Raw genomic sequence first — 15444 nt, 5'->3', positions numbered from 1 at the left:
GTGTGACTGGGTGGCTGGCCCCTGGCGTCCTGCTCTCCATCCCCTATTCTCACTCCTTCTCCTTCCTCCCTTGAGCCTAGATTTCTCATCCTATTTATTCTCTCTACCAGGTAGCCCCACCTACCCTCTCCTGCCTTGCTATAGGCCATTCAGCTCTTTATTAAACAAATGCAGCATAGAAGAATGTCACACATCTTTGCATCATTAAAAAGTATTCCACACCATAAACAAATGTAACACATCTTGAACTAGTATTCCACACCAGGATGAAATCATAGGGATGCAAACACTTCCTTCATTTACACCTGCCCTTGAATGGCTATTGCTAAGAAAGTCATGTGGTTTGGGGTGTGTGTGTGTGTGTGTGTGTGTGTGTGTGTGTGTGTGTGTGTATGAGAGAGAGAGATGTTTGCAAGTGTGAATGCATGTACATAGATGCTTGCATCTCAAGACCTTATATATTCATTCCATTAACCACCTCTACTATGAAGTAGAACAACTGATATTCTCTTAGAATGTCAACTTTCACTAGTGCATTAAAATCACAGAATTACTCCCAGGCGTGGTGCATTTCACCTGTAATGGCGGCGTTCAGGTGGAGACAAGAGGCTTACAAGTGTGAAGCCAACCTGGACTACATAGCAGTACCTCATCTTGAAGGACTAGGCCTAGGGATGTAGCTCAGTGGTAGAGTGCTTACTAAGCATTCTTAAGACCTGAGTTCAATCCTCATCATCTTTCAAAGGAAAAGAAGCCACAAAATTATATAGCAGGAGTTAGAAGACCACAAACATGTTCATGGTGTTTATTTACTTGTTTCAAAATGAAGTTTCATATAGATATTTTCTCTCTGCAGTAATAGTTGTTTTCTGATACCGAATGTCTCCAAGACACATACTGTAAGATGGTCAGTTTTTAAGGCATAATAATAATAATAATAATAATAATAATAATAATAATAATAGCAGTCATGGTGAAGAAGTATAGAGTATTACTGTGTATGTAATTAACTCTAGACATGCATTTTCTTAGAATACATTTTCAGTGTCTCTATAACATAAAACCTGCTAGTGTCATGACCTGTGATCTGGGGACACTGAGGCACAGGAAGTTTAAATAATGTGTCCAAGAATTTTAGAATACCAAAACTCAAAAGACATGTTTCATATTTGCTATGAGCATGAGGAATGTTTGTTCTACCCATAGTAGGTGAGATAGTTGGGAAGCAGGTAGACAGTGTTATCGATGAGGAAAGGTAACATGGTTGTTTATATTCAGGTTTTCCATTATTGCTGAAGGAGCTTTGGTCTGGCTTTGAGACTTAATGATAAAACTTCAAGTCCCTCACAGCCACGACATGCCTCATGGCACAATGACTGGGCCATAGACTTTAATTTTGGACAGTGTACATTCATAGCCCAGTTCTGTGTGTGAGCTGTGTGTTACGCACATGTCCTCCAGTATCTGTGCTTGGCTTCATCCTGTGTAAAGTACATGCTGCCCCTGCTCAGGCGCCCTGGGAGTAGTAAAACAAGCGTCTATTTGGAGGCCACATAGGAGGCCTGAGTGTCCCTGCTCTTTGGCAACAAGAGAGTGGACCACACTATGCCACTTCAGCCTCTGCCACTAGCCTATATCTCAGGCAACACAGTCCCTGCTTCTTTGTGCTTGTTTGTAAGATGAAAGGGATAGCGTGCCCCTGTGCTACTAAAGTCCTCCAGACTGTGGGGATCACCCTCCTGCTGCTCCCTGCCTCTGTGGAAGTGTCTACTTTCTTTCTCTTGCCTTCTTTTAGGGGAGTTGTAAGCTGGTTGTCTGTAAAGAGTACACTTTGAAGCTGTCATAAATGCCCTCTAGAAAGAACTATCTGATGGAAGAGAAGTGTTTTGTCTTGTGTGGGTGGAGGAAGTATGGATAGGTGGGACACCTCCTCCAGAGATGTTCAGGAGCCCACGTGCATATGTGTTCCACGGTGGGTGGAAGTGGTTAATGAATAGAGTGGAATGCTTGAGTCTAGAAAATCATAGCATCGGGAACAGGAGGATAATCATGGTAGCCAGGCAGATGCTGTACTTCTGTCTGGGGTCTGAGGATGGTTTGTCAGCATTTAACATGGTCCTCTGGGTAGCAGTGACAAGGCAGTATGGTCAGGTTTAGAATGCATGAGCCTTGTAAAAGCCTCTCGACGCTGTAGCCAGAGATCTGTCAACTTTCTAGCATGATATATTGGGGAATTTCAAGTCATTTAAAGACATGAGTCAGAGTTACACAACAAAGGTGACATTTCTATAATGCCTGTGGTGATCGCAGTGGTATGTTGACATTCACACAATTATAAAATCCTCAGATTTTGGAATAGACTAACCCTTTCTCTTCTGGTATATGTGAATTTTCCTATGCTTGAGTTTCCAAAGACTGTTGACCTAGCTTTAAAATAACTGTATTGGAACCCTACTAACTGAAGTGCTCGCATCTTGCTGGGTTTTCCAAATAAACATCAGAAGGTAAAATAATCACTGATTCTCATGAACATTTGTGAGTATGGTTTCCTTCTGTTGGGGGCCACCATGTTGCTTTAGGTAAATACCTGTAGGCTACTTGTGCTTGTAACTGTTTTGTTGTGCTATATTCATAGTCTCTGGCACACAGTAGACCTCCACTACATGTTTGTGAATGAATGAGAGAATGAATGGATCCTGGCGACTTCCATGCAAAGGGATTTGAGGATATTGTCTGTTAAATAAACATACAAGTAGGGTGCTTGATTGGAATATAACGGAAGTGATTCATGACTATGGTGATTATTCACTCTTATAAAGGCCAAGCCATTTCCCTCCACTGAAGCAATCCCAAGAGAAGCGCTGGGATAACTTTGTATGTCTATATCTCTGTCAGATGAGAGGAGCCTCTGGATTGGCCCTGTTTCTTTGCTTAAATGCTGGCCACTTTGTTACCAGCTTAATAAATGCACTTATTAAAATTTAGAGTAAATCTGAATTCAAATCGTGAAGAGTTGAATAGACTCAATTCTAAAGACCACACAACGAATGTGTGTGGTTAGTAGTCTTTTGTTTTTCTTTGTCTAACCAGAATATATGTATATTTGTATAATATATATCCCTAAATGCATACTCATTTTATATCAAGTTATAAGCAAATAGCCATTCTGTGGTCCTAATATGCCACACAATATCAAATCTCTTTCTGAGACATTTTATGATCTCCATGCTGCTCCCTCCTTGTTTAGTTTACTCTTTCCAAGAGAAAAACACCTCATCCCACCTTTCATATCTTTTGCACATACAGAGGTTTTTTTTTTTTTTTATTGGTTGGTTGTTTTTACTCAATATGTCCTCGGGTTATTGAAGTTCTAAATACAACAGTATCTTGTAAGTTATAGACGCATGGAAGAGAAGAGAAACAGAATTGAAAATTAACAGCTTAGTTAATACAGTGTTAACCTATAAGCACGTGCCTAAAATCCAGTTGAGGCTTTATCTTCAGGAGGTTACAGTTTGCTTCAAGCCCTGTCAGGTCAGGGACTTTTAAGCCATAAAACTTTACATATGTAGCATTGTCCTCCAGCTGCTTTCCTGTGGAAAGTAGAAGGGCAGGGCACGGGCACTGGGTTTGAGGAAGACCTTTCCAGGCTTCTGTCCCCTGAGTCATGTTGCCTAGCAAGTAATTTCTTCTCTGCAGGCTCTTCCCCGTGGTCTCCCGCTGTGTTGCGATCCTCCTCTGCAATGTCCCTGCAATAAGAGGAGAAGGTGAAAGTCAGCCTGCAGGTTTAAATTAATTACACTCCTTAGTGAAGCTGACTGAGCCAGTGCATTAGCAACACTCTAAACCCCTAGTTTAAACAGATTGGGAAGAGAGAGCTGCCATGACACAAATTCAACTGAAGGTGAACAGTGCAATGCATGCATATGCAAATGTATGAATAATCAGATACCATTTATGTACAGGAAGTGTACCGTTATAAAATACACTGCTTTCTGATTCTGACTTTGTTTCCAGATACTAGATACGCTTGCTCTTTTTTTGTGCTACATCCCCTTTATTTTTTTTCTATCCATTATTTTAATTAGAAACAAGATTGTTTTACATGTCAATCCCAGTTCCCTCTGCCTCCCCTCCTCCCCTGCTCCACCCCCCCAACTAACACCCTACCTATCCCATACCCTTTCTGCTCCCCAGGGAGGGTGAGGCCTTCCATAGAGGGTCTTCAGAGTTTGTCATATCCTTTGGGATAGGGCCTAGGCCCACCCCCTTGTGTCTAGGCTCAGGGATTACCCCTCTATGTGGAATGGGCTCCCAAAGTCCATTCCTATGCTAGGGATAAGTACTGAACTACTACAAGAGGCCACAAAGATTTCCTAGGTCTCCTCACTGACATCCACATTCATGGGGTCTGGATCAGTCCCATGATGGTTTCCCAGCTATCAGTTTGGGGTCAATGAGTTTCCCCCTTGTTCAGGTCAGTTGTTTCTGTGGGTTTTACCAGCCTGGTGTGGACCCCTTTGCTCATCACTCCTCCTTCTCTGCAACTGGATTACAGTTCAGTTCAGTGATTAGCTGTGGGTGTCTGCTTCCACTTCCACCAGCTGCTGGGTGAAGGGTATAGGATGGCATATAAGTCAGTCATCAATCTCATTATCAGGGGAGGACATTTAAGGTAGCCTCTCCTCTATTGCTTAGATTGTTAGTTGGTGTCATCATTATAGATCTACAGACATTTCCCCTAGTGCCAGATTTCTCTTTAAACCTATAATGGCTCCCTGTATTATGGTATCTCTTATCTTGCTCTCCTCTATTCTTCCCCCAACTCAAACTTCCTGCTCCTCCTGTCCTCCTCACCCCTCTTTTTCTCCCTTTCTCGTTCTCCTAGCTCCCTCTTCCCTCCCCTCATGTTCCCAACTTGCTCATGTCCCTTACTCCTTCTCCAGGGAACCATGTATGTCTCTTAGAGTCCTCCTTGTTTTCTGGCTTCCCTGGCAGTGTGGATTGTGGGTTGGCAATCCTTTGCTCTATCTCTAAAATCCATATATTTGTTAGTACATACCCTGTGTGTCCTTTTGTGACTGGGTTACCTCGCTCAGAATGGTTTCTTCTAGTTCCATCCATTTGCCTGCGAATTTCAAGATTACATTTTTCCCCCGCTGAGTAGTAATCCATTGTGTAAATGTACCACATTTTCTCTATCTATTCTTCAGTTGAGGGGCATCTAGGTTGCTTCCAGGTTCTGGCTATTACAAATAATGCTGCTATGAACATAGTTGAACAGATCTCAAGAAGCTAGTCTCCAAAACACCAAATAATCCAATTAAAAAGTGGAGTACAGAACTAAACAGACAATTCTCAATAGAGGAACCTAAAATGGCTGAAAGACACTTAAGAAAGTGTTCCACATCCTTAGCTATCAGGGAACTGCAAATCAAGACAACTCTAAGATACCATCTTACTCCTGTCAGAATGGCTAAAATAAAAAACACCAATGACAGTTTGTGCTGGAGAGAATGTGGAGAAAGGGGACCACTCCTTCACTATTGGTGGGAGTCCAACTTGTACAGCCACTTTGGAAATCATTATGGCGATTCCTCAGGAAAATGGGAATCAGTCTACCACAACATCCAGCAATTCCACTCTTAGGCATATACCCAAAAAAGTACATACATACAACAAGGATATGCTTGCTCTTAAATCTGTCTTCTCACTAGTTAGGATGTGGGAGGCAGGAAGCCCTGTGTGTTCCTGGATTAGCAACAGATTCTTGAGTTTGTTTTGTCTTCAAGTGGAAAAGATTTACCTCTGTTTTAGTCACTCTAACTTTGGGAGCTTTGTCTGTACCAACGAAGTACCATTTCTCACCCTGTATCTGTAAATTTGTATTGATACACATAGATATGAACTGGAATCAGCTTTGTGTGTCCAGTGCTGGCAAGCACATAGGGAATTATTTGCTGACAGAATGGAGATACTTATGTATTTAGTGATGCAAATGTAACAGTGAAGCTTCATGTTTTTATTGTTTTTACTCCCGTGTTGTGTGACATGTTTTACTTTTACTGTGACTCTTATACACAGATGAAAATGACATTTCTAAAAAATCCCACTAGCATATCCTGTCAAGCACTAAATTGAGACATTGCCTTGAACTAATATTTATGAATCGTCTTTAATTGGTGAGAATAATAATTTTCTTATAAATGTGGGATTGTGTTGGTTTTGTCTGTAATAGAGTTGTTCATCTTGAGTGATATTAGATTATTCAAATTGCTTTGTTGGGACTACAAAGTTAAGAGAATCAAATTTGTTTCACAAGGACACTTGTTGTAATTAACTTTTGAAATCTGTCTTGCTTTCTTAATGTCAGACTTTTGACTTTTCTACAAACTTTAACAAAGAACTATATTCCCATTTCTCCTTTCCTTGTCACTCCATTCTCAAACATAGAATAACCCTTTGATTAGTCTTAGTACACTAACTGCCTGAATTCCACTGTACCTTATAATGCTGTCCAGTGAAGGATAAATGAGAAATGATGCTTTCTATTGAAATGAGTAGATACTGTTGAGGAACACATCTTCAGAACAGTGACTATCTTCAGTTGGCTCTGCACGCCACTGTATCTTACTGTCTGGTTCCTGTTCTTTTTCTCCCCACCTGTGCCTTACACACTATAAAACATTGTCTGATACAATGTTTTATAATTGTATAATTATAATTGAATAATAACTCTGAGACTCCACTACCTTTTGAACTCTTACAGAAAGATAAAGTTATTCCCAAAGCACTACTTAAGCTGTGCGTGAAATGCCAACGCTTTCAAAACCTGAAATGTTAAGAAAAGTTAGATGCTTTGCCAGTTATTTTGACTACTGCCTTTTTGTGGCACCACAGTGCAATGCATTGGTAAGCAGTACCAGTCTTCCCTTCCAAGCGTTTACAGATTCTGATCCCGATTTTCACTGCCCTCACTTGGTCACCATAGCCCGAGTCATGCTCTCTCACTCCCAGACAAGCTGTGATTCCATTCTCTAAAAGAAAGGATTGAATTTTAGGCCTGTGTGGTCTCTAAAAGGCAAAAGCACGTATCAGCTCTGCTTTTCTCCCCCTTCTCCAGCGTTCTTTGCTTCAGCTTCCCTGGCCTCCAGTCCACTCTAGCTTTACACACCTTCCCTGGAATACTAGGTACCTGCAAGTAGGTAGCCTTTCTACTTGGTTCCCTTCTGTATCCTTAGTCCCAAGAAGTCTGCCTGACTCTCTATACACTTATATAAGGGAGTAGCAGTTTATAAAAGACAAATGCTAGTAAGACAAAGATGCTTTTATAGAAAACATGTGGTACTGTTGTTACTGGGTGGGTGGGTGGGGTGGATGGGTGGGTGAGAGGGTGGCTGGGTAAGTGTATGGATGGATGGATGGATGGATGGATGGATGGATGGATGGATGGATGGATGGGTAGCTGGGTGGGTGGGTGGATGGATGGGTGTCTGGGTGGGTGGGTCTATGCATGTAGTGGGTAGGTGGGTGGGTCCACTATGGATGTATGTATGTATTATGTATGTATGTATGTAAGTATTAGTGGATGGATGGATGGATGGATGGATGGATGGATGGGTGGGTGGCTGGGTGGGTGGGTCTATAGTGGGTAGGTGGGTGGGTCTACTATGTATGTATGTATGTATGTATGTATGTATGTATGTATTAGTGGGTGGATGGATGGATGGGTGGGTGGGTCTATGTATGTATTCATGGGTGGGTGGGTGGATGGATGGATAAACTAGTGCAAGGTATTTCTAGTCACTCCTTTTTAGTACACTCTGGTTTAGAGATAGAAAGCTGTGTGTGTGCTTTTTTGTTTTTACTTTATTTGCTTTTCTAATCTGATAGTATTCTTAGGCTTAGAATATCCTATAACAAAAGCAGTATAAGTCATTTAAAGTTTCTTCATCACAGCTTATAAGAAAAAGCAGATAATACTGAACAAGATAGTACCTACAAAGACATCAACTGATGTTAAGCTAAATTAAACCTATTCTGTATGAATCATTAAAAAGAAATTGGTCATTCTGGAAAAATAGGTTGAATGCTGACCCTGAATGATGTAAACATGAGCACAGCAGGATGAGCAAAGATTACATATTATCCTTTCAGAAAAATACATCCTAGAGGGAGTCCATGAGGTTTCCAATGGGGACTCAGCATATCTGACTGATTCAGTATTTGAAGACTTGCCTGCCTTCATTCCCCAACCAGAGGGTCTTTAGGTGTGCCACTCAATACCACAGCTCCATGTTTGACTTTACTCAGCACTTAGACCTTTTGAAATCCAGCGTGTTTGTTTTCCTGGTGTTGGTGCACTGAATGATGGTGTTGGCATTTATCTGTCCGTCTCTCTTGAACTGGAGGAAATGTAAGATGCAGGAGCAATGCTGTCTTTTCTGTTTGCTCATTGCAGTATTCCAGGCATCGGAGCCATCTGTGGAGAGTGATGTGGACCTAATGAATAAACAAATGTTTAGAGTTTGTCTGATAACTCTTTCTTAACTATGACTCAGGCTCCAGAGTGCATTCTTGTTATTGTTGTGTTGGTCCATGTTACATAGCTATTTGAGTGAACGGGGTACATAATTCACAACAACATGGAATCCTTTCCACTGTCCATATCTAGAACACTTCATCACCCCAAGAAGTTCTTCGAAGTCAATCAACACCCCTGCTCTGCAGGGGGCTGGGAATGACCCTCATCTTTCTGTCTTCACTTGATCACTGTTGGAGCCACAAATCATTTGGATTCATTTTGGCATCATTTTTATGGTTGAAGTAAAGTAGTTGCTTAAGCATTTCACAGCAATTTGAAAGTAAATGTGGGTATGTTTTAACAATGGACAATTTGTACAAATAAACTCAAATGACACTAAACATAATCTCAAAAGCAATTGCCTTGATAAAACATACTTAATGCATTATGTAGTTATTTAATGTTAAACTAAAAAAGCATGGAATAATTTTATTTTATCTACACTTTTAGTAGCCATTTATATAAGACAAATGCTAATAAGTAAAAGAAGCTTTTAAAAGAAAACATGAAGTACTGTGGTTAAGATAATTCAGCACTACCAGGTGGTTGTAGTACATTCCTTTATCCCAACTCTTAGGAAGCAGAGACTGGTGGGAGTTTGAGGCCAGCCTAAGTGAGTTCCAGGACAGCCATGGCAGTTACGCAGAGAAACCCTGTCTCAAGAAACTTTAAAAAAGAAAAGATAATATAGCACTAGCATCAATAGATGAACATGAAAGAATCTGGGCTCTAGTGTATTTTAGACCTTAGCAAGAGTAAAGGAGTAATTTCATATTATTGGAAAATGGTAACAGTTAGTGAGAACTCATACCTAGCATCATTGTTTGTCATCTTTGATCAAACAAACCAAGAACTATGCAATATTAGAAATTTAGTTTCATGTACGCACATGCATGTTTAGCTACAATAATATGTTTTGAGAAATGGTTAGTCAATTTTTGTTATTGTTTTGTGTGTGACTGTCATGGAGTGTTGTTCTTACAGAGACCTAGATACAGAGTCTATGCTGTACTGTGTGGTATAGCTTATTGCTGATAGGCTGCATATCAATTATAGCATGTCACCATACACAGTATTTGTATATCTAAGTATATAACACAGGACAGTATGGCAAAAATATCGTACAAAAGGTAGTAAATGATATACACCTGTGTGGAACACTTACTATAAATGGAGTTTGCTAAAGTTTGAGTCCCTGGGTAAATGGAGTAAGTGTGAAGGCTGACGGCATGATAGTCCGCTGTTGTGGACTTCACAGTACTCTGCACTTAGGCTCAACTATTTTATAAAAGCTATTTTTCATTCTTCAGCAATAAATCCTCTTACTTTATTCTAGCTTTTATACTTTAAATTTTAAAGTTTTTAAAAACTTAGACTTATAATAATACTTAGTTTAAGACATTACCGTTATATTAAAAGCTTTTTTCTTTTTAATCTTGTTTGCAATAAGAGTACCATGTATCCTGGGCTGGCATTGAAATCAGCAGCCTAGAATGACTTTAAACTACTGGTGCTCCTGACTCCATTTCCCTACAGTTAAGGTTACAGGCAGGCACCCACTGTGCCTGGGTTATGCAATGTTGAAGAGTGAACCTAAAGTTTTGTACAATCTGGACAAGCACTGTACCAAATGAACTGTATCCTCAGCTACCTAAAAGCCTTTGTCTGTTCAAAAATATTTGTGTGTGGGTAGAGGCATGTACTGCATACCTTTAATCCCAGCACTCAGGAGGTAGAGGCGAGTGGATCTCTGAGTTCAAGGCCAGCCTGATCTACATGGTGAGTTCCAAGACAGCCAGGGCTAGGTAGAGCGAACCTGCTTTTAAAAAATAACATACATATATACAGGCATGCAAGCATGCATACTTGCATATGCGTTTAGGGTGTGTGTGTATGTGAGAGAGAGAGAGAGAGAGAGAGAGAGAGAGAGAGAGAGAGAGAGAGAGGAGAGAGAGAGAGAGAGAGAGAGAGAGAGAGAGAGAGAGAGAGAGAGAGCTTATGAAGTCCAACAGTCCAGCAATGTACCACCCACCCCCCTTTTTCAGACATAGTTTCTCTAGGGCCTGGAGCTCACCAACTAGGCTTCACTGACCAGCAGTTTAGCCCCAGGAATCCACCCGTCTCTGCCTCCCTAGCAAAGGGTTTGTAATTTTGGGCCACCACACCAAGATTTTCCTATGTGGGTTCTGGAAATCATCTCCTCAGCCCCAAAAGTCATTTCATGTTGTTTTGTTGCTTTTTAAGTGTTTCTGTTACAAATGAAGACATAAATGTTAGCACAGGACTATGCAGGACCACATCCTGTCCCACTGGAAGGTCTTCAAAGGCCGTGACATTCAAAAAGCTATAACCTCCTATGATCACAATGCCTGGAATATTTCTTTCTTAATTTGGGTTTTTGTTGCTGTGTTGAAATACCATGACCAAAAGCAACTTTGGAAGGAAAGGGTTGATTTCATTTTAAACTTCTAGGTAATAGTCCAAGAGGAAACTCATGGCAGGAATTCAGGCAGGGTAGGAACTGATACAGAGGCCATGGAGGAGTACTACTTACTGGTTTGCTTCTTAAGCCTTGCTCAGCCTGCTTTGTTAAATAGCCCAGGGTCACCTTCACAAAGGTGGCCACATGCTGGCCCTCCCATGTCAATACACCACAGGCTTTCCCACAGGCCAGTCTTGTGGTGTCATTTTTCTCAAGTGACCCTCCATCTTCTCAAATGACTCTGGCTTGCATCAGGTTTATATAAAACTAGCCAGTGCAATTTCCTAACTTTCTGCATGGATAGACTCACAAGCAAGGCTAGGGAAGAAGGTGATAAGGGAGGGAGGACTCTAAAGAAACCATTGAAAACATGGTATGGAAACTAAATAAACTAATAACGCACTCATTCCTTTTATTATTACTATCTTCTCCAGTATTCTGTACTTTATGTGCAGTGTTTTGTGAATGGTTAGCACAGTTGGTTTGTGTGCCCAGTGTCATCACAAGTATACGAGTGACAGATACATTGTACTATGACATTACACTGTAGCATTGTCAGATAATAGGAATTTTTCACCTCTACTGTAAGTGACAGGACCACCACTGTATACATGTGCACAATCCATTCTTGACCAAATCTCACTACTCATATAGGACTCTGTGTGTGTGTGTATAGGAAAACTTGACTTACTCTAAAAACCATGTCTAGACTGATAAGCACCAATGTCCCAAAGCACCAAAATCAGAACCAACTAAGATAAGTGAAATTTGTGAAGCAGTGGTTGGCCAAAAATGTGAAATAGCTAGTACTGAAAACATGAAGAAGGGAAGGCCTTCTTCCGCATTGTTGGTGGAGAATGGAAAATAGTGCTTCAGCTTCTATTAATACATAAGGCATGAGCCCCTCATGCCACATAGCCTTACATAGTGTGTTTAACAAATGGCATCACCCTGTATAAACATAGATGCCCCAGTGGGCCCACTGAAGTACCTCCTGTGATAACCTCAGACTTCAGCAGATATGTTGTGGTCCTTTGTCTTCTGGAGTGCTACACATCTTTAAAACAATTGTGTGTATATTTTCTTGTTGAAGGACTAACCACTTGGTATTACCAAATGCCAAACATGTTTGGAGTATTTATTGCACATCCTATTTAAAAAGTTATAAATACACACACACACACACACACACACACACACACACACACACACACACACACAGACAGACACACACACGAGAAAGAGAGAGAGAGAGAGAGAGAGAGAGAGAGAGAGAGAGAGAGAGAGATATCAAATCTAACAACTGCTCTGTTATCAGGAGTGAGAAAAAGAGAGTAGTTGGAATTACTAAAGTTAATTCTCTCTCCATTGTTTAATTTGGTATAATTTTAATTTTAAAAGTCTCATAATTGATTGTACATGAATATATTCACCATTGAATGGACACAGATAGTTTGGCTTTGGATATGCATGAGTACCACTGAGTACCATGCATGTATCCTAAGATCAGAGACTCAACATTGCTACATTTACTCAGAGATACAAGTCAGTTAGCAAGTTTCTTTTGTCCAATGTGCTGATAGTCATCTGTAAAGCTACATGTGGTTCTGAAGTTGTAATTTGTACTTACTTTTTCAATTCAGTCATTAATAATTAGTGAATAAACTAGCTTGTGGAAGAAATCACCCTGAGCTAGATAGCAGTATTTCATTTTTGTCTGTGTTACATTCCTCCTGATTCACTATTTATAAACTACTCGATCTAAAGTGTATGGTCCTTCTGTGCCCATGTTTAACTACGGTCAAATCAAACAGCATCTCTTGACAGTGCTAACTGTTCTTGAGTGTGGTGCATGGCTCAGAACCCTCAACTTGGGAGGCAGAGGGAGGGAAGATTGCTGCAAGTGAGACTCTTAAAAACGAGTTATTTTCTTCAACAGGCTTGTGTTGTGTACATTTGATGCAAAGATTGCTTATCATTTTTCTCTTTTATTTCAGAGCGCTTTACGGTGTACAGCTCTAAAAGCCTCAGACAAGCATGGAATAAGTAAGTCTGTACACAGATGGTGTTTAAACCCCCCATCTGTCTGCAACTCACTGAGTGAGTTTGTCACAGTGTGCTTTCATTCACTGATGTTGTATCCATCCATTCGCTTAAACACAAAGTAACCCTTACTGCTTACCGTCTCCCATGTTCAGACAGAGTCAACAGTGTGGCATTGTATGAGAATTGTAAATTCTAGAATCTACTGTAGGCCATCTTGTAACCAAGTGCTGGGAAGTATTTAGTATTGGCAGAGTAACTTACAAAATACACTATAGTAACAGATTTCTAACAAACGGTATGATGACTAGTACTTAGTTATATAAAAATGAATTTTTTTCCAGCTAACCTACTTTTCCTCCTCTAAACCACACTGGGGAGCTAGGTAAATTTATCACTTGAAGTATATATACTCCTTTTTTTTTTCATTTCTCTCATTTCATCTGCTCTTATCCTACGAAGGTCGGTGCGAGGGTTTGAATGGTTGCCACACTGTCCAAACAACTTTAAGTTAATCCCCGTGACCCACATGAAGGTAGGAGGAGGGAATCAACTCCACAAAGGTGTCCTCTGACATCTACATGCATATAGTGCTCCACACATACCCTCATACATGAAAATAACAAGTAAATAAAATGTATTTATTGATTTGAAAAGCTGACAAGGGACACTTGGGGTTTACAAATCATCCAGGAGTCTTGAGTGCATTCCAACTTGTTATTGGATCGCTAAAAGTTGGAAAGCAGGTCAAGTTGTCCACTTTACCTTTGACATCACATTTCAAATACCACACTGCAGAAACTGTAAATGTGACTCCTTTGATTAAGTAAATTATCATTCATTCTAACATGTTGTCTGCAGGGAATCTGGTAGAACAGTCTTCATACTGTTGTGACATTTTAATTCAGGGCATTGTTGATTAGGACAATAAAAGGAAAAATTTTATATAAGAATGCATTTAATCTATGCCCAACTCGGTGGGCAGCTGATAGTGAGAAGTTCTTAGGATGAATATATTACATTCTGCAATAATAACAGATTTAACCATTTTTTAAAATTAATTACATATTTAGAAAAATAACTGGTATGATTATTTTTGCCTCCTACAAAGCTTTTATTAAAAAAGAATGCATGTAGCTATTTTCACTATTAGGATATGTGCATTGTACAAAGTGATGAATTCCATGATACTTTTCTTAAAATGTATCATGTATTTTACTCTTTTATTATTTATGGATACGTAAAGCTCTATTTTATTTGCATACCACATTTTCTTTATTTCTTCAAGTATTGATGGACACCAAAGTCAATGTCTTAAGTTGGCTATTATGAACCATGCCCTCTAATCACAGCAAGCATCTCTGTAGTGGGCTGACTTACATTCTATTGTGTGTGTTCCTGAGGGCAAGATAGCTAGCTCGTCCACACCCATATGCTAGCTGTTCTCAGCATTTAAAGGGTCAGTCAGTTCTTTGGGGGGGCACACCCTGTGCAGGCTGCATTCTGAAATTAGTCCTTTTGCAGGAAGGTGGGGGGAACTGAAAACATCATACTAAGCAAAATACGTTAAAGTCAGAAAAATAAATATGGTATGTTTTCTGTTACACACACACACACACACACACACACACACACACAAATAACATAAAAGTAGAAATGTCATCATTCAGGAAGAAGAAAGGACTACCATCTGGGAAAATAGGAGAGAATAGTATAGGTATATAAGGAAAAGCACATGATATATTTTAATGAAGATATGAAATCCAATCACATTGTACAATGCATATATATTAATAACTATTTTTAAGTTGTAGAATATTTTTAAATTACTAAATTGATTATGAAAACACGCTTCTAAGATATATTTCACATAGTCATCGTACCATGAACACTTGATGAATTTAAATTAAGCATGTTTGGTTTTAAAACAAAGAATGTATTTATCATAGTGAAAACACAAAGCTGAAGTTTGTAATTATTTGGCTGACAATAAAGCCAGAATTTGAAATGAAAAAAAAAATTACTAAATTGAAGCAATTGATGAAATATCTTGTACTATATAATGGATTCAAAGTAATTTCCAAGAATTCAAATTATTTGGTTAATAATGATGGTAAGCTAATCCAAAAGCAAAAACAAAAAATAGGCTGCTGCTCAAAATTAAGTAACAATATTCAGAAGATTAAGTTTCAAAATTAAGTAACAATATCTTTAAAGGTAGCCATTATCTGAGCCATGGAAACCATGGGGGGTGTTGGCCTGCCAAAGAAAACAGGTGTTTCCTGAGGAGAAGTGGCTATCACAAGTAATCCAGCTCACATGTTAGCCACATCTG

At 39.7% G+C, this 15444-nt stretch overlaps 1 protein-coding gene across 7 annotated transcripts in view; it reads left to right on the top strand.

Moving 5' to 3' along the window:
- Cdk14 (cyclin dependent kinase 14) overlaps positions 1-15444 on the top strand; it is a 554492-nt gene that overhangs the window by 416586 nt on the left and 122462 nt on the right. For all 7 annotated transcript variants that reach the window (XR_004771639.1, XM_035450611.1, XM_027391584.2 and 4 more), the window contains one exon: positions 13064-13112. Coding sequence is in view for 6 of the 7 variants with exons in the window: in XM_035450611.1 (XP_035306502.1) it covers positions 13064-13112 (49 nt within the window). In the remaining variant the exon portion in view is untranslated. The remainder of the gene's footprint in view (positions 1-13063; positions 13113-15444) is intronic.

Source organism: Cricetulus griseus, assembly GCF_003668045.3.
Source record: "Cricetulus griseus strain 17A/GY chromosome 1 unlocalized genomic scaffold, alternate assembly CriGri-PICRH-1.0 chr1_0, whole genome shotgun sequence".
NCBI classification, from domain to species: Eukaryota; Metazoa; Chordata; class Mammalia; order Rodentia; family Cricetidae; genus Cricetulus; species Cricetulus griseus.
The sequence above is the reverse complement of the archived record's forward strand: the minus strand, read 5'-3'. Positions and strand labels throughout refer to the sequence as shown.